Raw genomic sequence first — 27,136 nt, 5'->3', positions numbered from 1 at the left:
ACAGATGGGATTAGTGGCAAATTAACTATTTCAAAAAAAACAATAACAGAATACTGAATTTGAAGATACAGGAAAAAAAAAAAAGAAACTATCCAAAATGAAAAACAGAGAGCAAAAGAAATTTTCTAATGAAAAAAAGCCTCAATGAGCTCTTTGTGGGACACTTTTAACCAGCCTAATATAAGTTCAATAATTGGAATCCCCAAAACAATAGAAAGCAATAAGGGGACAGAAAAAATATATGCATAGGGCCGACCCAGTGGCTCAGGCGGTTGGAGCTCTGCGCTCCTAATGCCGAAGGCTGTCGGTTCAATTCCCATATGGGCCAGTGCCAGATGGCTCAGTTGATTGGAGGTGTCTTCTCAATCACAAGGTTGCCAGTTCAACTCCTACAAGGGATGGTGGGCTGCGCCCCCTGCAACTAACAACGGCAACTGGACCTGGAGCTGAGCTGCGCCCTCCACAACTAAAATTGAAAGGACAACAACTTGACCTGGAAAAGTCCTGGAAGTACACACTGTTCCCCAATAAAGTCCTGTTCCTCTTCCCCAATAAAATCGTAAAAAAAAAAAAAAAAAAAAAAAAAAAAAAAAACTAAACTAAACTAAAAAGGGAACAAGGGATCCTGGGGGGGAAGGGGGGAATACATATATATGGATAAATAATAGCTGAAAATTTTCCAAATTTGATGAAAACCATAAATGCACAAATCCAGAACCTCAAAATACTACACAAGAAATATGAAGAAAAAGTACATCAAAGCACATAATAATCAAATTACTCTCAACCAGTAATAATGAAAGCCTTAAAAACAGCCTGAGGGATTTTTTTAAAAAAAAGCATGTTTTAAAAGAAAATTATAACAGAAGACTTTTGTCCTCGGAAACAATGCAAGTAATAAGACAATGGAGCAATATTTCTTTAGTACTGAAAGGAAAAAAATATTTTCAATCTATAATTCTGTATCTAGTAGCGGTATTCTTTAAAAATGAAAGTAAAATTAACACTTTTTCAAAAAAGATGTAATAATTCATAGCTAGCAGGTCTGTACTACAAGAAATGTTAATGAAAGTCTTTCAAGCAAAAGTAAAGTGACATCAATGAAAAATATGAATCTACACTAAGGCATGAAGAAAGCCAGAAAGGATAACTAAATGAAAAAATATATGAGTGTTTTCTTCTGACTTAAATTTCTTTAAAAGACAACTGGCCTTTTTAACAAAGATAATAACAATGTATTGTAGAGTTTATAAGTTATGTTTAAGTAAAATGTGTGGCAACAGAAGCATGAAACCTAGGGAAGAAGAAATGGAAGTAATACTGCTGTAGGATTGTTAAACTATACATAAAGTAATGTAATATCAACTGAAGGTAGACTCTGGTAACTGAAAGATGTACACTATAAACCCTGAAGCAACCACTATAATAACCAAAGAGTTAATAAATAAACTGAGTCAATAAAGAAGATAAAATGGAATCATAAAAATTTCTGAATTAACCCAAGGAAGTATTAAAAAAGGAAAAAGGGATATCAAAAAACAGGTGGGACAAGTGGAAAACTTGTAGCAAGATTATAAACTTAAACTAACATCAATAATTATATCAAATGTACATGACTTATACAATCCAAATAAAAGGCAAAGATTGTCAGATTGAAAGTAGAATTTTCAGCTAGAACTGCCGTCTTCCAGTAATTCGCCAAAATGACCAATACAACGGAAGGGGGAGAGGCAACAGCTATATCTAGGCCTTTAAAAAAACATGGAGTTGTTTCTTTAGCCACATTCATGCGAATCTACAAAGTAATATTGTAAACATCAAGGGAATGGGCACTGTTCAAAAAGAAATGCCCCACAAATGTTCCCCATGGCAAAACTGGAAGAGTCTACAGTGTTACCCAGTATGTGGATGGCACTGTTGTAAACAAACAAGTTCAAGGCAAGATTCTTGCCAAGAGAATGAATGTAAGTATTGAGCATATTAAGCACACTGAGAGCCATAATAGCTTCCTGAAACGTATGAAGGAAAATGATCAAAAAAAGAAGAAAGCCAAAGAGAAAGTTACCTGTGTTCAACTGAAGTGCCCGCCAGCTCCCCTCAGAGAAGCACACTCTGTGACAACCAACAGCAAGGAGCCTGAGCTGCTGGAACCCGTTCCCTATGAAGTCATGGCATGGGTGTAAAAAAATAAAAGACTTCTGTGCTGTTAAAAGTAGTTCTGTTAATTGAATAGAAGTCTGGTGTCCCCTCCCCCAAAGAAATATTTAAAGAAAACTTTGTGCCCTAAAACAAGAAAGAAAGAAAGAAAGAAAGAAAGAAAGAAAGAAAGAAAGAAAGAAAGAAAGAATAACCCAACATTATGTTATGTATAAGAAATGTACTTTAAGTATAAAGACACAAAGAGGTTACAATAAACACCCCTGCATCTATTTCTGGAAATTGAATTTGTAGTTAAAAACCTTCAACAAATAAACCTCAAGGTCAATAGAGCTTCACTGGTGAATTGTACCAAATAAGAAAGAAATAATATTGCTTCTTACATAAATTTCTATAGAAATTTACAGAGGAGGGAATATTCCCTAACTCATTCTATGGTGGAAGAATTATCCTGATACAAAAACTAAACAAAAACATTACAGAAAAGAAAACGACAGACCATTATCCCTTGTGGACACCTATGTAAAATTTCTAAACAACATTTTAGCAAATCTAATTCAAGAATACATAAAAAACTTAATATATTATCAAGATCAAGTGGGGTTTATCCCTGGAATGCAAAATGGGTTTAACATTCAAAAATCAATCACTGTAATTAACCACATTAACAAACTAAAAAAGAAAAATTCTGACTCATCTCAATAGATGTAGAAACATCATGTACAAAACCTAACACCCAATCCTGATTAAAATCTCTAAGCAAATGAGAAATAGACACCTCCTCAACCTGATAAAAAAGCATCTGTGACAACTGTATAGGTAACATCATATTTAATAGTAAAAAACGATTTCCCCTTATGAGTACAAGCAACATGAAGATGTCTGCCTTTACTCTTTCTGCTCAAAATTGTCTGAAGGTTATAACCTGTGCAATAAGATAAGAAAAAGAAATAAAAAGCTATCAGATAACTGCAGCTCTAGCTGTCGTTTTGTTTACAACCTCACAATAAACTTTGAGCCAAAAGCATCCAGTTAAGCCGCTCTCGAATTGCCTCACAGAAACTCCAAGATAATAAATGTTGTTTTAAGCCTCTAAATTTAGGAGTAATTGATTATGCTGCAACAAATAACTAATATAGGCATTGCACACTTGTTCTGTTGTAACCATAGAACCAGCTCAGACTAGTCATATCCTGTTTGATGAGTACTGAGTTGTTTTTCAGAGACAACAGACCAAAACCACAAGTCTTGCAGTCAAACCATGCTCAGAGGAGAGAATTTTGGCCTCCAGCTGCACCCAGAACCAAAGTCTCAACCTCCACCCCTGACCTCCACCACACATACATGGAACCAAAGGTCCAGGACATAACCAGAACTTAAACACTGGAATCCTTTTAGAAGCCAAGATCCATTGTCCAGAAAGAAACCTTGTTGATGCCCCTTTACCGTGAATGGCCAAGTTCCAAAGTCCTCCAATTAAAACTTGCCCCACCAGCACTTCTGCATACTTGTCCAACCCCCCCCCCCCATGCTCCTTAAAAACTTTTGGCCTGGTTCAGAGTGCAAGATGGATTCGAGGTACCAAGTTCTCCCATCTTCTCAGTTGGTGCCTTCTCGATCATTAAACCTTTTCTTACTCCAAACGCTGACATTTTGAATCCTGACCTTTCAAAGAGTCGAGCACACAGACTTTGGTTTGGTAACACATTCATTTAACATTTATTCTTTACTAACTCTGAGCTGGGCATTGTTCTTGGTGTTAGGGATACAATGGCAAAAAAAAAAAAATCAGCAGGGTTCTTTCTTTCATGGGACTTATGTTTTGAAAGGGATAAGAGAGCACCAAGAGACAGGCAATAAAAGAGTAAACTAATCAATAATAATAACTAATGATAAGTGCTTTGGAGACAGTGAAACAAGGTAATATGATGGGGGATCATTACTTTAAACAGGATTTTCTGGAAAAATCTTTCTGAGAAAGTGATATTTAAACTAAGACTTGAATGATGTGAAGATCTAGGGACAGATTGTTCTGGGCATAGAGTTCAGCAATAGCGAGTAGCCCAGAGGTGGTAATAAACTTGGCTTGTTCTGGGTCCAGCAAAGTGGCTGAATGGAGAGAACAGGGAGGCATATTGTGAAATGAGATTGCATAGATGAGTAATGGTGGGATCTTGATGGACAGGGATTAGCAAACTTTGCCTTTCAGAATTTATATGTAATTTTTTTAATGTTTTTATTTTTTTATTGCATAATAGTATTCCACTGTGTACAGATGTATCACTGTTTATCCATTGCCTAGCAGAGGGACATTTGGATTGTTTCCGGGTTTTGGTGATTATGAATAAAGTCACTATGAACATTAAAATATACATGTTTTAAGTGTAGAGTTCAATGAATTTTGACAAAAGTGTGCATTCACTTGTCTCCAGTCTAATTAAGACAGAACATTTCCATAACCCCTGTGAGTTCTCTCCTGTCTTTTTCTAGTCAATTCTCACTAAACATTATTCTGATTTCCATCACCATAGCTTTCCCCTCCGTCCCAGAAATTCATCTCAATGGAATCATATGGTATGAGAAGAGTTAATATCTCTTTTATCCCAAGACGAATTAGTAAGCATTTGAAGGTTTTTAAGAGGGAAATTGGCATAATCTGATTTATATTTAAAAAAAATTTTTTGGCTACTGTGTGAAGAATGATGAATAGATGAGAGTGTGCCACTTAAATATTCTTTGTCTCTACATCTTCTGGGGGGAAGGAGAAGTATATGGCTCAATAAAATTCCTGGGCTGACCAGAATTTACCTGCTGGCTTCAAACGCTGATAGCAAAGCTGGATTCGGAGTTCCCTCGAAGACACCAGAACTGTTCCTGCCGTTCTCTGTTCTCCCCAGCAGATGGCCGCAGAGCCAAGTTCCCGACCCGCCTCTCCGAGTCACCCTGCTGTAAGGCGAGCCGGCCGCCGCCAGGCGACCCCTCGCGGCTATTTCTGCGTGAGTGTGGGGCCGCTCGCGCAGAGTGGACCAGGTTTGTGCAGAAGTTGGGGAGCAGCGAGGATCCGGCAGAGGTGTCGCGCCCCGGCTTCGGCTGCACGTCGGAGGGGCGTCAGCAGAGGCGTCTTAGGCCCGGAGGAGCTGAAGTTCTGCAGGACCCCAGTCCGCCCTGCACAGTTCATTCTGCAGGGACTTTCTCTGGATAGAGAGTGCGTGCGGCGGGATCCCGGCAGGCAGCGTTTGTAGGAGGCTACCCACGGGAAAAGGTGGCCCATTGGGTTTAGAGACAAGGAAAGGAGGGGGCGTCTATATTAGGCTTGGAGAGAACTAATGGGAAGAACGCGCGGGGCTGGTTGGAAAGCAGAGGGGATAACCCGGACCGGCGTTAGGTATCAGGGAACAGAAGGAGCAATCTGCGTGGCTCTAGGCAAGGAAAGTAAAGCCAATAGGCTTGTTTGGGTGGAGAGTTGCCTAGGGAAACGGAACACTTAAGAGTCTCTTCTTTCCCCTCTCCAGCCTCTTCTTCGGTGCTGGAGTCACAACCCCAACGAGCCCTCTCTTCTTCCACACCTCCCTCTCTCCTTCACCCTGGAGAACCCGAGGGGCAGAGGGCTGGAGAATGACACGATAGTGGAGATTGAAGAAATAGCCTTGGGGACCCGTGGAAAATGACGCTGATGCTCCTGCTGCAGCTGGCGCTGCTTCTTGCCTTGCCCTGGAGCCTGTGGGGTAAAGGGTGTCCCTCTCCACCCTGCGAGTGCCACCAGGAGGACAACTTCAGAGTCACCTGCAAGGATATCCACAGCATCCCCAGCCTACCGCCCAGTACGCAGACTCTGTAAGTACCTCGGAGAGGAGAAGGTAGGGCCCAGAGGCCAAGTGCAGCTGGAAAGGTGGACGGAAGTGCGCAAAAAGAGCTTGAGGGTATGCCAGAGGGGGTGTGTGTGTGTGTGTGTGTGTGTGTGTGTGTGTGTGTGTACACGCGCGCCTACGATGAGTAAAAAGTCAGTCGCCCAAACTTGGGATTGCTGACACCATAGTAGTTATTAATAACACAGGAAAAGGTAACAAAACTTTGGTGCAAGATGAAAGTGAGAGTTGTTCTTTCTAGAGAGCTGCTATTCTGCACTTTGTCTTCCCCTCACCCCCTCAACCTTAGCTTCATCTCAGCAACTCAAGAACAGAATTGTTTATCTTGTTTTATTTTGGGTAATAAATAATTGAAGAAAAAAAACCTGTACTTCTTCTAGTTTTTCTAGATGGGAAATTATCTTAGCTGGTCTGCTAATTCATCAAGTAGTTGACAAAAATTTAATCAGGGGCTCTTTTTTAAATATACCCTTCATACTTTCTGTGAAGGTAACTTTGTATGAAATATCTAAATTACTTTCTCAAATATGAACTGCCCACTTACATAGGACATCCAGAAACCTGCTTTGGGATAGGCATGGTATAAAGTATAAAGAGATGAAAGTATAAAGAGATGAAATTTTATAAAATATATTTTTATCTGCATGTTAACTACTACCAAATTCGGAACTTGATGTTAAATAAGCTTTATGTATGTACAATAACCTAGGCTGGTTAAACCCAGTTAAGGTAAAAAAAGTACAGGTTATTATAGAGAATGTGGATAGATGAAAAGCAATGGTGAAGTTGTACTCGGAGCTTTTTCTCAAGAATTTAGCTCATAGGGACATTCAACAGTAGGTGATGAATGTTTCGGTACAAGTATGAGTATGTATTTCTGTGCTCTGAGATACCTCGGCTTCTTATCTCACCTGGATTAATTTGTGCAATAACCTCCAAATACTGCTTTATTCTCCATGCTGCAACCACAGAATAAAATATATTCTTTACTCTTATTAAACCCCTACATTGACTCCTCGTGGCCTCCAGGATAAAAATGTTTTCTACAACCTACAAGATCCTCTAAGACCAAGCCTAGTATTTCTCTCAAACCTCATGCCTCCTAATCTGTCTGACTTTCCATTGCTACTGAACAGAACTTCTGGCATTTTCCCCAAAGTTCTTTCCTCTCACAAACTGCCTTTGCCTTCCCTCCCATATGTCACCCCCTCTGCCTAAAGCAACTTTTCCCCTTTCTTCATCTGGCTCATGCCTTTTCCAAGATCCAGACTAGGAGTCAAATCCTTCAGGAAGCCTCTCCTGATTCATAACCCCTAGGCTGGGTAAGCTACCTCTTCTCCCCACCTCCTCCCAACATTCTGTGCATGAACCCTTCTCTAGCCCTTACACACAGCGTGCTTTCACACACAGCGTGTAACCTTTCTTTGTGTGCCTATCCAAATAAGCCACGACCTCCCCTAACACAGAGATGCTGGAACTACTTTGGTGTCCAAAAAAAAAAAGGCTTAAGTGAATGAATGAACACGTGAATCTGCTAGTCTCAGATTGTCAGTTGTGTGGCAGGGAGAGAGAAGGCCAAAGGCATCACTTCTACAGAGACTTATTTAAAGGTGGCAGAATTTTAAGTTATTAAAGAGAAATGGCTCTGACAGTGGAAAGGAACTTGGAGTCATCCTGTTTATAATTCCACCAAATGATGAGGAGAAAGGGTAATAATATCAGAGAAAGAACAATGGAGTAGGAGTCAGGAAACCTGCATTCTCTTCATCCCCCTCTCACTAACTGTGAAATTGGGTGAGATAATCTATTCAGAAGGACCCAAGATCCCTTCTGGGTAAAACAGAGGATTCAGTTAGGTGCTTTCTGATGTGTGTGATGCTAATAAGAATAGTCTGACAGAATCCACTGAGTCACAAAGACTAAGAACTGGATAAATATAACAGCAAGGAGACTCTGACCTTTAAAACAATTGGGGGGGCTGCTATTCTGAAGAACGAAGTTATTCTGAGATAGGGAAGAGGCTATTGAAAAGTATGGGTAGAATGCTGTGCTAATCTAAACAATGACCACACCATCTACAATGGTAGCGAAGTGATTTTCCAAAGTTTGGGGGGGCTGTAGAACTCTTTTGTTAAAGGGAACTTTATAAGAAGTCAAAATGTTAAGCTGACAATTATATTGTGCTGCTCTCAGCACTTTACATGAACTCAACCCATTGAATCTTCACAAAATCCAATTGAGTAGATGGTTTTGTTATTTTCATTTAATTAATGAGGAAACTGAGGCACTACAAAAATGAGCAGTTTGCCTAATGTCACATAGCTTGTAAGTGGTGGTGTCAGGATTTGAAATACCACAGAGCTGCCCCCTCAAACCATTGCTCTCAGATGAAAGTGGGTCTCAGCTGTCAGCTTTTCCCCAGTCTTGTCATGAGGCTCTGGAGAAAGAAGTTTGAAAACGAATGATGTTCAATAAGCCAGATAACCTTGGGAGCTGTTGGCCTAAGAAACTTGTAAGAACTCAGGAAACAGGAGGTTAGGGAGAAGGGAAAGAACAAAAAGGAGGAGGAAGACAGAGGATGGGAGGGAAGGAGGAAAAGAAAGCCTACATCTAAGTTATAGCCGGCATTCCCTAAACAAACCAGATCTTTCTCATTAAAAACTTGGTCTGGGTGGTCACTGCTTTTCTTAATCTAGACGCTGTGTAACCACTGCCTAGCTGTTTCATAAATTATTATGGTTCTGAGATCAGTTTTCCTAAGCCTTATCTTCTATCCAGATATTACGGTGCTGAAAGGTAAACAGATGGCCTCGTTCTGCACTACCCATACTCCTGCCACATGGTCCAGTGGACGGGTGGGACAGAGTACACTGTTGTGGCTCTTACTGACACAGTGGTTCTGAATCTTTTTCTCCACATCCCGCCTTCAGAGAGCGATGATACACTCTCATTAAAACTAGGTTCTAACTAGGTGGTAGGTGAAGGAGAGGCTGGCATCCGTAACCCCCATCCCCCTGCCGCCCCATGGAACATTCTACAATCTTTGATATGCAGGTAGTTTGAAAAACAAACGCTCTTGTCAGTTGAGATTTACTGATTTAAGGAAACTTAAATGAAGCAAGCAGAATAAAATTTAAAATTTAAATTTTGGTATGTAATTATAGATCATATCACCTCAAAACCAAGAATAACAAGATTGACCTATCACTCTGATTCAGAGCATTGCCATTTGCTACCTCTGTGCACAATTGGACTATCCCTTCTCTGAATGGGGAGGTGAATAGGGTTTGACGACCATTCTAGATGTGCGTGGATTCTTCCTCAAGAAAGTGCTTCCTTACCTCACCTGGTCCTTTCGACCTACTAGCTTTTAGTTTCGTGATGGCAACAATCTATAATCACCACCTCCACCCCTTCCACCCCCTCCCCCACCATCTGGGGTCTAGAGCTTCAGTCGAGCAATGGTTTGTCCATCACACACTTGTGTGCCTTCAGAAATGTTTCCGAAGGAGTTGTTGCGACTATTGTTTTTGGTTCCGATTTTTGCTTCAGTGTTTAGTCTTTTGCATTCTGCATCTGTGCCTCTAAGTGACTGGCTATTCCAGAATTTTCTAAGATGAAGACAATCATTCAGTATTTTTGTCCTATCTGTGTTCCACCTGTGCTATTATTTGCTCAGTATCTTCAAGTTCACTCATGTCTTTAACTGAAAGAAATTTATTTAGAAAGTGGTATCACAACTATAGCTGGAAAATTAGCACGACTTGCTATAAATAGGAGGTAACCAGAAAACTAAATACAGTGAAAACAGAAATGTTCTAGCTCAAGACTATGGTCTGTGAATGCTCTGTGCCTGTGGTTGCTTTCTCTTTAGAAAAAAGGAAGAGTAATAAATGCTCAAGAAATAGTAAAGAGATACCAATCCAACATGGTGTCCTTGGTGGTATCAGAAGGATTGGAAAACAATGGAAAAGGGAGTCACTTTCTCATGATGTCATTCAATGTTATTTAATACCATGTGGGCATTCCACCTAAAATAATCTCACGTATCTCCAAGTCACATCTGCTTCACATTTCACACTTGTTTTAGTCACAATCAGTGGTCATAACCTGAATAACATTTGGTTTTCAGCCCTCTGCTTTAGAATCCACCTGCTGCCCAAACACAGTCCAATACTTTGTGACTTAAAAGGCTTCACTTTATGCTTCCGGGCTCCATGATTTATTCTTTTAGTCTCTCTCTCTCTCTCTCTCCCTTCTTCTTCCTCTCTCCCTCTCTCTCAAGGTTTTTGATGGTCAGTAACAGAAAACCCATTCCGTCTAGCTTATGGAGGAAAGAAATATTTTGAAAGAATAACATGTAATTTACAGAATCATTGTAGAACCAGGCTTTGAAAGTAAGCCAGGGTCCAGGGCAGTCAGGAAGTGGGAGCCACAGCCAACCATCTGGTTTGGAACAACATCAAGGACAACACCTCAGCCACAGCCACCGGATTCTGTGGTGCTGGGCTCCCCATCCCACAGCTGCTGAACTGTCTGTCTGCTGCTATCAATGATTTCTCAACTGTCCCTGCCTCTTTGAATCACCAGCCAGAGAATAATATCCTATAAGGGAACATCCGATTATCTGGCATTTGTTACATGCTGTGTCCTAGATGCTGGGTCTAGAGAGAGGGAGGAGATCCCCCTCTCCCACATTTGGTGTCTGTAGTGGAAGATGCAGAACTGAGTCCCTCTAACATTACACACAATGGAGAATTTCCCTCAAAGAAGGGCCCTATGCTCTCAACATTGCTCACTTTCTTCATTCTGCAAATGTTAATTAAGCACTGGCTGTATTCCAGATACTGTGGTAAGCTCTGGATTTAGTGGAGAAAAACACCAACATGTCCCTGTCCTCAGGCATCTTATAGTCTATTGCGGAGTCTGCATATTAATCAAATAATCTCATAAACATATAATTGTGTGTGTTGAGGTTATACTTGGTAGAGATGGGGGAACTGACTTAAACTGGGGTTCAGGGAAGGCTTGAGCTACATCCTGAACCTGTAGCAGTTGGGTATACGGGTTGCAGGGGTAGGGGATTGGGGTTGGGGTTAGGGTTGGGATTGGGGTTGGGAAGAGCGTGGGAAAGTGGTATTCTGGGAAGTGGAACTGCTCATTTGAAAAGCTTTGAAGAGTTCCAACCTGAATAGTGAAGGAGTTTGATTTATTCAGTTGGAACAAAGATACTGATGACCAACACAATATGTTACTACTTTCTACACACAGGTAAAGGTGAATTCTGATGTCTGCCGAGGCAGCTTTTGTGCACAAAAAAGACTTATTGGGGTAACTGATTTTTAAAATATTTGATCCATTAAAGTCATAAACATACAATCTAGTTCTTTTTTTGAGTTTTCCATATATTTATTACTTTACTTGTAAATCTAGTTAATTGCAACAATTACTTTAAGGAAGATTTTATAATTCAATAACGTTTTAATAAATAATTTGTTAAAATAATAAATAGTTTGAATACAAATTTAATATGTTTTCTTTTAAAGCAGTTGAATGTTTGACAAAACTTTCCAAATGCTTAGAAAATCCTAGAAAATCTATTAAATTAAACTTTATAAGTACCAGGAATCCTACATTTTTCAACATCCCAATGCTATTTACAGGGGCAGGAGGGTAAAGTGGTGAAGAGCGAACACTCTGGTGCGAGATCAGCAGAGTTGAATGTCTGGCTCTTCTATTTCCTAGGTGTGCTTTTGGGAATGTAGAGAAGGAAAAAATAGTTTTCCCTCTACCCTAATAAGTTCTCTCCAAGTAAACTTAGTAAAAAATAATTTCCTTGTCAACTTAAATCACAGGTTAAAATAAATTACTCAATTATATATTTTAAATTGGAATCACAAGGCCAATCTACTAGATATTCCAATAGGACAAGTTTAAATACTATAATTACTGAAAATACCAAATATATATTGATTATTCTTAAACTTAACACAAACATATTAATACTTTGGGTCTGATTTAGATTCTCTTTTCTATTCTTAATTCTAAATTTTCCCAAGCTAAAAGACATTTTTAATCATTAAGCAAACTAGTCTCACTCCCATTAGGTTCTAGAACTTAGGTTCTTCATGGACCCAACCATCCAGTGGCTTCCTAGGCTCCTTATAGCTAGGGTTGCCCCATCTAACTGCAACCTGTTGTCAAGGTGTAACTATTTGCACTCCTTTCACTCTCAAAGTTGTCCCAATTTGAAGGATACAGTACTAATAGATCTTACTAATAGATATAAAGTCCGGAGGGACATATTGGGATATTCTAAGCCTTGTTTATTGTCACTAGGAGTCAGTAACTTAAAAAGGGGTTGGTCTCAGTACTACCTCAGAATCTGCAACCCCTACATACCTTAGGTGATAGGGAACTTCCTGTACTGCTTCAGTTGACTTTGCATTTCTTTGGCTCTCTTAAGATACTTTAAAAAAAAAAATTAGTTTCAGGTGTACAAAACAATGCGATAGTTAAGCATTTATACCCCTCACAAAGTGATAACCCTCCTCCCCCAATCTGCTACCCCTCTGACATCACACACAGCCATTACATTTCTACTGTCTCGATTCCTTATGCTGTACTCCACTTCTTGTGACTATATATATTAAATTATAGATGACATTCATTAATATTCAGCTTCAGGTTCAGGTATAGTTCAGGCACCTACATCATTCATGAAGTGGTCTCCCTAATGAGACAAGTGTCCATCGGATACCCTACAAAATCTTTACAATGTTATTGATTATATTCCTCAAGCTGACTTTCGTGTCCCCGTGGCAATCTTGTGGTTACCTGTTGTGCTTTCTAATCCCCTCACCTTCTCCCCAAATCTTACCCCCCTCATCTAGCAACCCTCAGTTTTTCCTCTATATCTCTGAGACTGTTTCTGATTAGTTTGTTCATTTATTCTATTCTTTACATTTCACATACAAGAGATCATATGGTATTTGTCTTTCTCCATCTGACTTATTTCACTTAGCATAATGTTCTCTAGGTCCATTCATATTGTTGCAAATGGTAAGATTTCATTCTTCTTTATGGCTGCGTAATACTCCATTGTATAAATGCACCACAGTTTCTTGATCCAGTCATCTACCAATGGGCATTTTGGTTATTTCCATGTCTTGACTATTGTGAATAGTGCTGCAATAAACATAGGGGTGTATAAATTTTTTTTAATTAGTGTTTTGGATTTCTCTGGATAGATACCTAGGATAGATACCTTATGTTGGGTCATAAGGTAGATCCATTTCCAGCTTTTTGAAATACCTCCATTCTGATTTCTATAGTGGCTGCACCAATCTGCAATCTCACCAATAGTGCACGAGGGATCCGTTTTCTCCACATCCTTGCCAGCACTCGTTGTTTGTTGATTTATTGACAGCCATTTTGACTGGGGTGAGGTGGTATCTCATTGTGGTTTTTATGTGCATTTCTCTTATGATTAGTGAGGTTGAGCGTTTTTTCATATGTCTGTTTGCCATCTGTATGTCCTCTTTAGGAAAATGTCTCTTCATGATACTTAGTGTCTTCTCTGCAGCCTCCTAAATGTCTCCTGCCTCTGCCCTTGCCCTTCGCCATCTATTCTTCACACAGGAGCCAAAGAGTTTGTTTTTAAACATAGGTCAGGCCATGACCCTCCTCTACTCAGAAACTTCCAACAGGCTTCCTGGTCATCTCAAAATAAAAACCAAAGTGCTTATAGTGTCCCAAAAGGCCCTACATGATTCAGACCTTTATTTTTCCAATTCTATTTCTTATTACTTTAGCTCATAATTCAGCTCTCATTCCATTGGCCTCCTTGCCTTGTTCCTCACACTTGTCAGGGTTTATGCATTAGGTTCTTCCCTATGTCTTGAACATTATTTTCCCAGATGTCCCTATGGTTAATCATCTCACTTCCTTCAAGTTTTTGTTCAAATGTTACTTTCTCAACCTGGCTTTCCTAAATCTTAAAATTTAACATCCCTTTTTTTTGTTTTTCCTTTCTTACATAATCCATAGCATGTGTCACCTTCTAATACACTCCGTAATTTGCTTGTTTTTATGTTATTTTGTCTTTCTCCACAAGAATATAATCTCCACAAGGGAAAGATTTTTGGGTGTTGTTGTTTTTGTTGTGTGTTTTGTTCCGTTATGCATCCCACGTGCCCAGAAAGAGCCTGGCGTATAACTGGTAGTCGATAAATACGAGTATTTGTTTAGTCAATGAATGTATGAATGTATCTCTCCAGAGGCACTTTAATGTCATTCTGTTTTGTTCTTCATACCCTTTTACAATTCTTTTTCAAAGTCCTTAAGTTGTTTGCTTTTTTGTTTTAACTTTTCTCTTTCTTCCACCTCCACCCCGCTCCAGTTCAAGCCGTTGTTTCTCAGTCTAGTTGTGTAGGACACAGATCCCTGGCCCATGCTGGTATTATGCGCTCCCCACCCGAGCTGAGGCATTGGTCGCTGCCGGCCACTCCTGGCAGCCCATAGCTGCTCAGCTCCCAGGAGAGCTGTTGTTCACAATCTTAGCTGTAGAGGGTGCAGCTCACTGGTCCATGTGGAAATGGAACTGGCGACCTCAGTGTTAGGAGCATGGTGCTCCAACCACCTGAGCCACCAGGCCAGCCCCAAAGTCCTTAAGTTTTATTGCTCTTTTAAGGTAGATGAAATTCTACCTTTGTTTCATATTTTTCTTGGCTATCTGCGACACTAGTTTTTTAGATACTGAAATCACGTCTGACGGAGTTCCACATCTCTCCCCGCCTGTTTCACCCTATGTTCATATTATTAAACTATGTTCAAGGTGCTCCTTTGAACAGCCACCTCCAAGAAATTAACTCCATCCAGAGCTTCCTACACTTTCCAAATGTAGTGCTTCTAAGCAAGAGGTAAGTGGAAGAGAACCCCGAGGATATCTGGGGTACCCAGCAGCAAACAAGAGTAATCAGGACATTCCTTTGAAGTCTCTGGTTTTGTTTCTTTTTTATGTAACTTCTTAAAAATTACTGTGAATTTGAATTCTTTTCCGTCATTTAACTGTGGTTCCTGTGGCTTCATATATATACCTTCCCAGAGTATTTCCTTGTACGTACCTTCAGGATAATGCAACTCTGTATTTGAATGTCCCAGTAACTTGACCCAAGTAAGGGACTTGATGGATACCAATGGCAGGGATTGAAGGAGGCCAGTGAAAATGTGCAGGTAGGAGGCAGTGTGTGTGCCTAAAGCCCAGCCTCAATAGTCAGACCAGCTCTGCAGAGGCCATGCCCGTTCAACCCTCTCCTCAGACCCCTTGGTCCTGAATGTCTAGTGATTTCACCTGTGTGAACAAACCCTGGCTATCCTGGAGTCCATTTTCTTATACCAGTTCTGATAAAGTAGTAGACATAGAAAACTAATTCAGAATACTTAAAACATATTGTTAAATGAATGAATTTTATCTGGACTTGTCAATTAATTGAAACAGTTTTTTTCCCCCTCCAGAGCTGAGAAATCGTTAACTTGAATTGATATAACTATTCAATTATTTTAATATCTCCTTGTTGTGCAAGTATGTTTATTACCCTTCAGATTAAGATTCGTTAATCAGAAGTCCATGGGCTTCCTAGGGGCCCATGATTGTCTTCCTGGGAATCTATGATGAAGTAAAAATTTGTATACAAGTATATCAGTGCCCTGCTGAGAGAATCTATAACTTTCCTCAGATTTTCAAAACAGTTAAGAAATTCTGTTTCTTAACAAAAAGTTAAGAAATTCTGTTTTGGAATAATTTGGCTTTTTGTGTGTGACAAATGTATATTTGGTATTAACTATGACTTAATATTTTTATTTTATTACAAAGAACACTAAAATATATTGAAAAAAATAAACAAAAATGTCCTGATTTTTCAAAGTGATATTTTTTGTTAAGAATACATTATTACGATTATTTGTTTATGCCTCACACTTAACCCTTGAGTAGGCTCTTTATGCAAAAGTTCACTAAATGCGGCTATTCTCCAAATCAATGGTTTAAAAATAGATTTTACAAGTATCTAATGCCTCATATCTGACATTAAATCCTTCATACTGACCCTGTCTCCATTTTCACTGAAGCTGGATGGTATGCTTACTTACTATTTTGCCTTTCATTACTAGAGTTAAAAAATAGTTGAAGGAAATTCTGAGTATGGACAAAATGGTCCTATTTATTCAAAGCTACAAATTCGATTTTAAAGGGCTCCATTTAGAAATCTAACTCTATGTGCTTTGTTTCATTTCTGTATGAATTCTTAAGAACATTTAAGGAGTCCCAGAAATTTTTGAAGCAAATTCTTTTCTTAAAATTACAAAACAGGCATTTGTGATTTTTAAACCATCTAATAAGTGTTGTTCTCTTACAACACTTATATGTCACTCTAATGACATATAAATATGACCTGAATTTTTCTGTTACAGCCCTATTTAAAATATTTTATCGTTAGAATATTCCAGAAATTCAAATATTTCATTATCATCTTAATTAAACTTCCCACACCCCTCTTGCACCTGTAAAGAGCTCCCTGTGTCCCAATTTTTCTTTCAAAAACATGATCTCTGTATTTATATGAAACGTGAAGCCTTTGGCTTACGTTTTGTAGACATTAGCTTAATTTTACCCATACCCGAATGTTATTGTAATTATTCAGCTTCAGAGAGGGGACTGAAATTGTCTCTTCTAATTGCCAGCTACTGTCACTTCATGTTTTATTATTTCAATCTTTTCTGAGCTGAGAAACTAGAAGGTTAACTTTGGGGAAAGGTACATGACAATAAATAGAATTTAAAGGGAGGGCATACGTGAGGGGCTCTCTGAGGATAAAGTCTTTAGTGGGCTTTGTGACTACTCTGTTTCCTTCTCAACACCTTTTTCAGTTATTTGTGGGCACATGGCCATGGTCCAAAGATTTGAAATGACCAGAAATCTTACCTCTAGATAGGTGATATTTTATGGTAGTTAGTTTTTCTTCCTTTTTACCTTTCTTTTTTCAATAAATATTCATTGATCACCTCTTATATGCAAGTACTCTTCTAGGCATTGGAGGTATATATTAATAATACACAACCTCATTGATCTTACAATTTAGGAGCAGGAAATAGCCAAAAAAATAAATGAGTAAAACACATAGGATGTCTTATGGTGATAAGTATAATGGAGAAAAATAAAGGATAGGAGAGGGAAAAGGAATGCTGGCAGTTGCATTTTAAATGCTCAGAGAAGGCCTCACTGAGAAGGCCACATCTGAATATCAATCTGGGGGGAAAAAATCTGAACAAACGCAAAGACCCAGAGTTGGGAGTACAGGGAGGAATATGCATAGTATGTTTAAGACGTAACAAGGAGAGAAATGTGGCTGAAGCAGAGAGCTTTGTAGGAAATGAGATCAGAGAAATTATCGGACAGGTCATGTTTTTTTGTAGATTGCTGTAAAGCATTATATACCGCATAAACTACAAATGAAATAGAAGGTGAGCTCTTAACACTGATTAACCAGTCAATCTTCATTCCCCCTCTCCCCATAGGCCTTGGCAACCACTAATCTGCTTTCTGTCTCTACGGATATACCTATTCTGGACACTTTATATGAACACTTTATATGAACGGAATCATGGAACATGTGACCTTTGTGCCTGGCTTCTTTCTTTCACTCGGCGTAATGCTTTCATGTGTCATCCACTCGGTAGGGACAGAAAGAGTGTGGGCCATCAGACAAGCGGCCCAGTGGGAAAGCAGATGTAAACAGGCCAAAAAGTACTTTCAGGACTTTTCAGGCAGGTTCATTTCTAACACACTGGTGTAGAGAGCAGCCCCACTCTGTGTCTAAATGCCTTACACCTTAGATATAATAATCTGAACACCAAAAATGCCCGCACTCATTCTCAGAGGCTTAGAGCCATGAAATGACTCTCCCACCTCAAAAGGTTTTAAGAGTACCCATCTTGTGAAGGAGAGTGTTTCTAGCCAGTTGGCTGAGGAAAACCATGCGCTCATCCCTCCTGGATCCCGTGGCAATCTTAGTCAACACTTCGGGAAAGACTTAATAGCAATGCAGGAGCCATTATCTGTAACTCTTTTACCCTTTTAAGAGCCGCTACTTATCCAAAGGGCTTTTTCTCTGTTGTAGGGAAGCTGCAGAACTCAAACAATATCCTATGTATAATCGTGTTTCTTATCATAATATTGGCTTCTATATCTTATTTTGCCATTAAAAAATTTAACCAATATACCAATAAAGAAACTTTGCTGAGAAGAAAACAAAAAGATTAAATGAGAGAAGTAGATTCTTCTTCCTAGAACTTACTTCTCAGCTATTTCTTTCCAATCCACACTGGGCTTAGAGGCAGAAGATACAGTGGTCTAATTCTAGCTCTCCCCCAACTCGCTGCGTGGGAGACTATCTGTTCAACACACAGGATGAACAAACTAGTAGGATCTGCTACCTCCACGGAGTGGTAATGAGGCTTACATGAGGTACTGCTAGTACACGACATACCTGATAAACCAGAATAAAGCCTTGATCACAGGTTAACTACTATCACTAATGCAACAGTGGGTCTGAGACCTGTGAAATTTGGCCTGATCTAACCCTCGGTGGGAGCATTACATTAGAGACGACAAGCTTCCATGCAGGGACCATTCGGCAACTGTTTGGCTTGAGGGCTATGCAGCTTTATTAAGAAGAGCAAACACTTGTCCACTGTGCCAAAGGGATATTTTAAAGATTTACAAGATTTCTTATCTTCTTCCAGAGATATTCCTCCCTGAGGAGTTACAGTTAGTAGGCTAAAGTGACAGAAATTCTGACTGGGGGGCGTGGGGTGGGCGGGGAGGGGTGGGGTGGTGGTCTCTGTCCCAATAGGGCCCATAAATCTGTAAAAAGGATTTATCTGTTCTGTGTCAGATTTTGGCTGAAAAGCCTGTTAGTATTTCCAAACTCTCCACATGCCCCTATTTAATGCTTGGCTGGCCTTCCTTTGTAGTATAACCAGTTGCCATTTCACAACCATCTACAATCCCTGGAATCTAAAACAACAAAGCCAGAAGCTCTGAAATGTGCTCTATGAAGCATGAAAGAATCCATTAAGGTTCAGTCGGATTCAGTTCTGTGTGACAATAAAAGTTCTAATGTACTTACAAGGAATTCCTTTCACTCATAAGCAATGCGTCACTTTACAGAAAGTACGTCTCTCGTGACTACTAAAGTAGGGTGCCTTGGAGGTGCTATGCTGTCTTTGTATAATATATCCAGTATCTTCATTTTCAACAGCAGCCAAGTAGGGTGGGGAAGTACCTTGGATGAAGCGCTGTCAGCTAAAAGTCATGGTGAAGAGGATGCACGTTTTCCACACAACAAGGAAATTGCTGTATGACTAGGTGAAAGGACTATTTATATAGTGAAAGTGGTAAATAGAAATGGAGATATTAAGGCAGGAGAACTTGAGCAAGTCATGAACATTTTAGCAAGGCACTTAACCTTTCTGTGTCTCATCTTTTGTATCTGTTCAATGAAAGCCATCGGAGGGCTCTGCCATACTTTGGAGAAGTATTAGGAAGACCAAGGAAGTAATTGTTTACGTGTACACAGTGCTCTTGATTATTCAGTGATAACCTTTTTCATTTAACAGAGTAAGAATATGGGAGGTTACGTGTTTACCAAATATTGTGGGGAACACAGATTTATAACATACGGATTTTGAGAGAATTATAAAAACAACCAAAGCAACAAAAACTAAATTCTTAATTTAAAAGCATCTCCACCCATCCTTTGCTGCTGTACTCTTACAACAATACAAGACGAGTCCTCCTTCCTGCATCCAATGCTCCCTTCTCCTAAACCTACCTTGACTTTTTTTCCTCTCTCTCTTTTTCTCCCAGATCCTTTCACTGTTATCTAAACACACTCAAGTCTCTTTTTGCTAAAAAAAAATTTTAAAATCCCTCCACAGTTCTCACATCTTAATAAATCTGTTCACTCCTCCTTCCCTACCTGTCTCCTACCTTCACAGCTAAACATTCTTAGAATTTTCTCAAGGTGCTCTCCTGATGTTATTACTTCCCATTCACTCTTTACCTTAGTGCAGTCTGGCTTCTGCCCCCATTACTCAATGGAATAAGTTCTTGCCAGAGGCATTGGCAACCTTTGTTGCAAAATCCAGGGGACATTTTTAGATCTTTTCCTGGATTGAAGAGAGAGGTTAGGGGACGAACTCCAGCCCCTGTTGCTACAGCTGGTCTCAGGACCACAATTAGTACTTATCATTCTAACCCCTATTGTCCATTCTAAATTCCCCTCACACTCAGCTTCCACCTTTGTTGGCCTTTGTGACTTATCTGCTACCATCCCAGCTCTCACTCCTGAGGGGTCTGAGCCTATGGTAACCATACTCTTCTCGGGCTGGGGTTGCCAGACTTGTCCATTTTAGTCATAATTGAGCAAGTATGAGGACATTCGCAAATAGATGATCTGAATTCCACACATATTTCTCCCGACTGTCATTGTACACCTGCTGGCCAACCTCTCGCTGCTGATCAGGATCAGTTATTCCTACCAAAATATTAACTCTCCCTTCAGTCTGCTTGTCCCTAGACTTAAGGAGTCCAGAGTTTCCAGGTGGCAATCCTAGCTTGTGGTTCCCTGCAGAGCCTAGAATTGTAGGAATGGGAAGCACAAAATCCCTCAGTGGGTCATTGGCTATCATGGCACCTGGGGCCACTCCTGCTTCTACCCCTTCGTTCCAAGACCCATATATTCTTCCTAATGGGACTCAACACTGAAATATGAAATAGAAGTCTGTGATTCAATATGTAACCTGCATAATGTTATCCTATCGTGGCAGAGTATTGCCTGCAAGTTGGCACCTTAGTTGTGCCTTTGGCAGGCTATTCCGTTGCTCGGTAAAACCAACTGCTCTGGATTGTGTGGGACGTGATATGACCAATGGATCCCATGACCATGGACTCACCTCCCTATCTCCTTTTCTGTGAAGTAAGTCTCATGGTCAGATGCTATGTTGTATGAGATTACATGCCTAGATCAGACACTTTAAAATTTCCCAAATAGTGGTGCTGGCTGAGGCTCGATGGGCAGGATAGGTGGACAGTTACCAAGGATAAGTGTCTCTGACGATGACACTCGTCCTTCTAGGAAGAAAGGGCTCAAAGTGGTCAACTTGCCACAAACTGGTCATGTGGTCCCCTCAAGTAATAGCACCACGTTTTCTTTTGCTAACCAGTTGGACTTTCAAATGGTGGTAGTAGCCAGATCAGAGTTGATAAGAGGGAATCCGTGCTATTGACATGCAGTGTCCACTGTGTTAATGTGCCAATTACGCTAATTCTCGGGTGGCCAATGACAAAGGCTGGCGACTGTCAACTGATCAAGTCATTTTGTATTGATTATTCAATGCTTCTTCTATGGTGGCTGCTTTCTGGTGGTCATTAATACGGGATACACAGATCTTCACATTTCACACCCTATATTTATCCTCATTTATTTAACCCATTTTTCTCTGCAAAATTCTAGTCTTTTCCTTCCCAGGCCCTTGACCAGCTGGCTAATCCAGTCGCTCATGATTCCATGTATATTCTTACCTCGGGCTACTTTTCCATGAAATCTACCCATTGGAAAAATTTTCCCTTGCAGCTGTCTTTCAAAGCCACTTCCACAGGCAGCTGATATCCATTTTAGGTGGATCTCAGCTAGACCATACTAGACCAAAATCTGTATACCAAACCAGTTGATCCATTAACCAAGTTCTGCTTTTTCTTTTCCCTCAAACTGCTTATATGAGACACCTTATCCAGCCATAGGTGTGAGCCAAGGAAGGCACAGTGCTGCAATCTTGGAGACTTAGGGGTCTGGGTTACCTGCTCGTACAGTTGACTCATTCTTTGCCGTCCTGCTCAGGTTTGATTCTTACGTACCTCTCTCCATCTGATTAATTGCGGCTGAGTCTGCCTGATATTATCACTTAGTCCTACAGAACTCAGCTCATGAAGAGCAGTTCAGGATGCAAGGGCACTTGGTTTCCATGGTAAAATGTTCAGTCTCATTTGACCCAGGAGCATACCAAGAGCTGTTGTTCTGCGCTGTAGATGGTGTGGCCTTGATCCAGAATTCCAGGGGACTGCATTGTGATTCTGCTGTGAGAGACCTTAAACTCTACACCATACCACCTCTTTCCCCACTATTGACACCTCCAACACCTCTAGCAGGGCCCACCAGATCATAGGGCCCAAGTCCTGCTCAGTTCCTACTCCAGGCTGGCAGACGTCCATGTCAACTGATACATGGGCAGAGCAATGCTTTTACAGTATTCTGTTGAATGACTAAACCCCAGTTTATTTATCTCTACCGAGGGATAAATAAAAGCATAAGTCTTAACTGTAAGTCCTGAGTTTGGTCTTCAGCTTTTTTTTGATTTCCCACGGGACTAAAGACCTTCACATTTAGTTTTCAATTGTTTGCTAATTGTTCTCTACTTTTCATGATCTGTCTATAGTCGCTTTAATACAATTTCGTCAAAGCCAGCTAATTCCTTGGGTGGCATTGCTTTCTTTCACTCCCACCCCAACACAACCCAGACACATGTGCTTTCCTAGGACATGAATCATTGCACAAGCCAGGGCAGTTCCCTGCACAGAACATCCTTCCAAGCTATCACTCATGAATGTTTTAGTAATTAGGTTGTCACCTTGTGCCGGGTATGTTTCCCACATACTACCCAGTATGGGATCTTCATTACCAACTGACAGAAAGCGATGCATTTCCAAAACTCCATTTTACTTCCTGCTTTCTCAGACCTCTTTTGGTACCAACTATATCAGCTCGGTTATGCTGAGGCAGAGTTGGGAATGCATGTGGTTTTCTGGGGGTAATATCTATGAAGGATGAAGGAAGAGGAAGCAGTATTTGATAGGGAGAACCTCAAACTATGCTGCACATCTGACAAAGTCTCGGCCAAGACAATGGGGACCTCTTAAGTGAACGCTGCCTGTTACAGAAGCCCCACATTGGGCATAACGGCCGGACTCTAGTGCCCTTCGTGCTCCGTCATTGGCTATGGGCTTCCCAGGATGATTAGGGCCTCGGTTCAAACATGTGAGAAACCCAAACGTGCTGCAGATGGAAGCAGGCTGCTAACTGCCTCTTGATAGCTAAACAGAAAGCTGTTTCTTGGAGGGTGACCAGAGTGGCACGTCTCCATGGCTGCCACATCCCTTTTTCTTTTTCATCTTTTCTGTTTGCACTTCCTTGGCTTTCTTTACAAGCTTTTCCTTCTTTACCTACCACTTAATTCATGTTGTTTCTTAGGTTCTCTTCTCATGCCACACTTGCGCCAGCTACCTTGTCTGCTCCCATTCATGCATCTAAGGAGATTCTAATGAATTTCAGTTTCAGATCTTTAGGCTAGTGCTCTCTTCTGCGCACTGGAGCTATATCATCCCGCTGCCTATTTACATACCCGACAGACTCCTAACATTTAGCATTTCCAAAAGTGACCTCATTATCTTAGCCAGACTCTTTCTGTACGTTCATCTTAGCGAATGCATCACCATTTACTCAGATCATTAAAGCAGACACCGTAGAGTTCTCCCTGATGCTGTCTTCTCACTCATTCCTAATACCAAATCCGTAATCATTACCAATCTACATATCTCTGGAATCTGTCTCCTTTCATTTCTCTTATTGCCAACATCAAAGTTCACACCACCATCACTGTTTTCCACCTGAACCACCGGAAATGGAGTTTTTTCTGTCATTAAACATAGAAGTCAGAGTGATAAGTCTAAAATGTACTGTGGATGGGGTCTCAGTTCCCTGTTTAAAATACATCATTGGCTTCCATTGTTCTCAGGAGAAGCTAACTGTCCTGAATCCCCTTTTCAGAGCTACGCTGTCTGTGCAGTTGTTTTATCTTCTCTTCTAGACTATTGGCACCTAAGGTCAGGGATTGAATCTTACCTTTGCTTCCCTTGTAATACCTAATCTAGTGCCTTGCATATAGCAGGTTCATAAAATCATCCTGGATTGAAATGAAACTTTACGGTGTTGGCTAATAGATATTTTTAACCAATAGCCATCTTATCCTGGGTTCCCTGGAAAACAGTCTGAGGCAGAGATTACTTCCTGATGTAAGCATGAGGAAAAAGAAAACTGGCAGGGAGGGCTGCCTCCCACCTCCTGCTTCCCGCTGATCAAAGTCACTCCCCTGAACCTCGGTGGTGTCATCGGGCCCCTTCGATGGCTTCTTGGAAAGCCAGATTCCCTGCCCTAAGGAGTCCAGTGCGTCTCGTTTGAGTCCAGAGTGGACAAGGATGCACATAAGATGTGGCAAACAAAACATCCCTGAACCTAAGCCTGTTGATTGTTACTCTGTTAGTTTTTGAAATACATGTATGCTAGAAACATAAAACTGGTGGCCATTTTCTTTAAGAGAGTGGCTTGAAGCAGGAATAAATTTTTTAATGTTTTATAGAAAACATTCATAAATAGATTAAAATACAGATTGAACAAGTCCTGATTTTTCTCTCTGAATCACCAATAATTTGAAAATCTTTATATGCCTTGTAAAAAAATCAGTATTTTCTCATATGATGTTATGATTCAAAATTAAGAGACCTATAAACTCCTTTTCCCATTAAATGACTCAATACAAAGCAAGAGTCCATCCTTTTAATCTGATATTCTCTGTCCTCAAATGTAAGTCATACCTATAATGAAAGTTGCTCACCAGTGCACAGATGAAAAATACTTAAGTTGGGGGAAGAATTCTTTTTTAACCAACAAGTGGTTTTTACCTACTTACAAAAAAGACTTGAGAACTTGGACATACTTCAAGAGCCTCTGAATGTTTTTCTTCAGCAGAAATTCCAGCCCAGACGTTCAATAACCCAGGTTTGTTTTCAAAGAGGAAATAAAGAAACAAATTTCATAAAGACAGGCCAAAATTTGAAAGCAATTAATCATGACAGGTCCAAGGATTTTGCTTCATTTCATTATTAACCCTACCACTCTTTCCTGATTTTAGTGTCAGACATTGGAAAAGAGGAGGGGAAAAAAATCTGGGAATTGAAGATGAAATTCAACATAAAGGGGACATTTTAAAGCCATGTTCAGAGCAGAGGAAGAGTAATTAAAGGATCAGCTGACTACTGGAGGACACTTGTGAAGTCAGGGAACAACAGATAACAAATGGGAGCCTGAGGAAGATCTATTCATAGACTTCAAACTTTGAAAGGAGTATCGCAGACCAAGACCAGTTGACATATTGGTGGAATAACTGCTTTAAATTAATTCACACCAACAGGCTGAGATGATGCTAAAGAGATCCACTCATAAATCTGTGAGGGTACTATACAGAATTTCTGGGGAATCATAGAAAATGAATGTTGGACCAGAAAAATAGGATCACTTAGTTCTGGATTTCTAAAAAAGAGTACTGCTTATTTGCTGGATCACTTAACTGTTCTGATCCTCTAGTTTTTCTGTAAATAGAGGACATTTATTAGCCCTATTATCCATTAGAATTATTTTGAGAATTAAATAGGACATGCAAGCTAATCATAAATTGCAAATTAGTATAAAAATGTTTGCAATTATTTAAATCTCTTCCATCTTTGCATGCTCATTGCTCTCTACCTCTGTTATAGATTTTAACATATTGTGTGATGGAAAAGTTTATGTCTAGTTTCCTGACTAAAATTTAAGATACTCAAGACGAGAGACTATGACTTGTTTTTTCATATTACCTCCCAGCCCAAAACACTGATTAGCACTTAATGGGTACTTAATAAATATCTGTTGAATGAAGCAAGGTTAAAAAAATAATCTCAGAAGACTGTGCTATAAATCAAAATGTGCAGGATGATATTTAACTGAGATATAAACCTTACAACATTTATCTCTAAATAATAAGTTGCACAGTTACAAGGGTAACTGTAAAAAGTAAATTGGTAAAGTCCTACCACAGAGTTCATGGTAAAAACCTCTGGGAGCTGTAGTGAACTATCGAAAGGGCCAAGAGACAGATGAAATTTCTAAAAATATTTTTAGGTTGGTGCAAAGGTAATTGCGGTTTAAAAGGTTAAAAATAATTGAAAAACCGCAATTACTTTGGCACCAACCTAATAATATTAATTTTATTAGTAGTATATGGCATTAAGTCAGGAGAAATGATAGTCTCACACATTCAGCACAAATTGAATCACATTTTAAAAGGGAAATTAACAAACTAGGGTAAATTCAGGTGATTGCCATCCAAGAAGGTAGGCAGTATGCCGTGATATATTAAAGAATTGAGGAGCCCAAATGGGGCCCTGGGGAAGAGAAAAATAAGAGACAGACTTGCGCTGTCTTCAGATATTTAAAACCTACCCAATGTTGCCCTGCTAGACAAAACTTAGACCAATAAAATTTTACTTCCAAATTGGATTATCACACGTCAGATTGAAATTCAGTATAAGAAGGATTGTTCTAAAGATAACAGCTGTTTAGCAATGGAATGGACTCCTAGAAGATGGAGAAACTGTGATGGGAGGGATTTGGGAGCAGGGTGAATGCCTATGGCTTAGATATTTCTTGCAGTCCTATTTGTGCCTACCATTGTGCTGAACATACAATCCATATTCCCTAAATATTTTTCATAGGTTGACGCCAAGGAAAATAATCATATTTAACTATGAGATATGCCTGCTTTGTCTGCCCAGTGGAGTTTAGAATTGGGCCAGTCTCTTAAAGTAGTGAACTCCAGTTTTAATTTATTGCTTATTCTTTTTTTTTTATTATTATTATTTATTTTTTAATTTATTGGGGTAAAAATTGTTAGTAGAATTACATAGATTTCAGTTGTGCAATTCTGTATCACATCATCCATAAATCACACTGTGTGTTCACCACCCAGAGTCAGCTCCCCTTCCATCACCGTACATTTGATCCCCCTCACCCTCATCCCCCACCCCCCAACCCCCTTACGCTCTGGTAACCACCAAATTACGTTCCCCAGATTAATTTTCAAACCCCGTGGCCATCCTGTGGTCACCGACTGCCCTCCAATCCCCT

The 27,136-nt window shown here is 39.9% G+C and overlaps 1 protein-coding gene across 2 annotated transcripts in view; it reads left to right on the top strand.

Moving 5' to 3' along the window:
* The first annotated feature begins 5,215 nt into the window (after positions 1-5,215).
* Positions 5,216-27,136, top strand: part of TSHR (thyroid stimulating hormone receptor) — a 109,689-nt gene continuing 87,768 nt past the window's right edge. Inside the window, exons 1-2 of one of the 2 annotated variants that reach the window (XM_033107010.1) lie at positions 5,216-5,362; positions 5,670-5,991. In XM_033107010.1, coding sequence (XP_032962901.1) covers positions 5,822-5,991 — 170 coding nt within the window. In that variant the 5' untranslated portion in view covers positions 5,216-5,362; positions 5,670-5,821. Of the gene's footprint in view, positions 5,420-5,669; positions 5,992-27,136 lie in introns of both variants that reach the window. The other variant, XM_033107008.1, reaches the window with a different exon arrangement.

The sequence above is a fragment of the Rhinolophus ferrumequinum genome, chromosome 6 (genome assembly GCF_004115265.2).
Source record: "Rhinolophus ferrumequinum isolate MPI-CBG mRhiFer1 chromosome 6, mRhiFer1_v1.p, whole genome shotgun sequence".
Lineage (NCBI taxonomy): Eukaryota > Metazoa > Chordata > Mammalia > Chiroptera > Rhinolophidae > Rhinolophus > Rhinolophus ferrumequinum.
The sequence above is the reverse complement of the archived record's forward strand: the minus strand, read 5'-3'. Positions and strand labels throughout refer to the sequence as shown.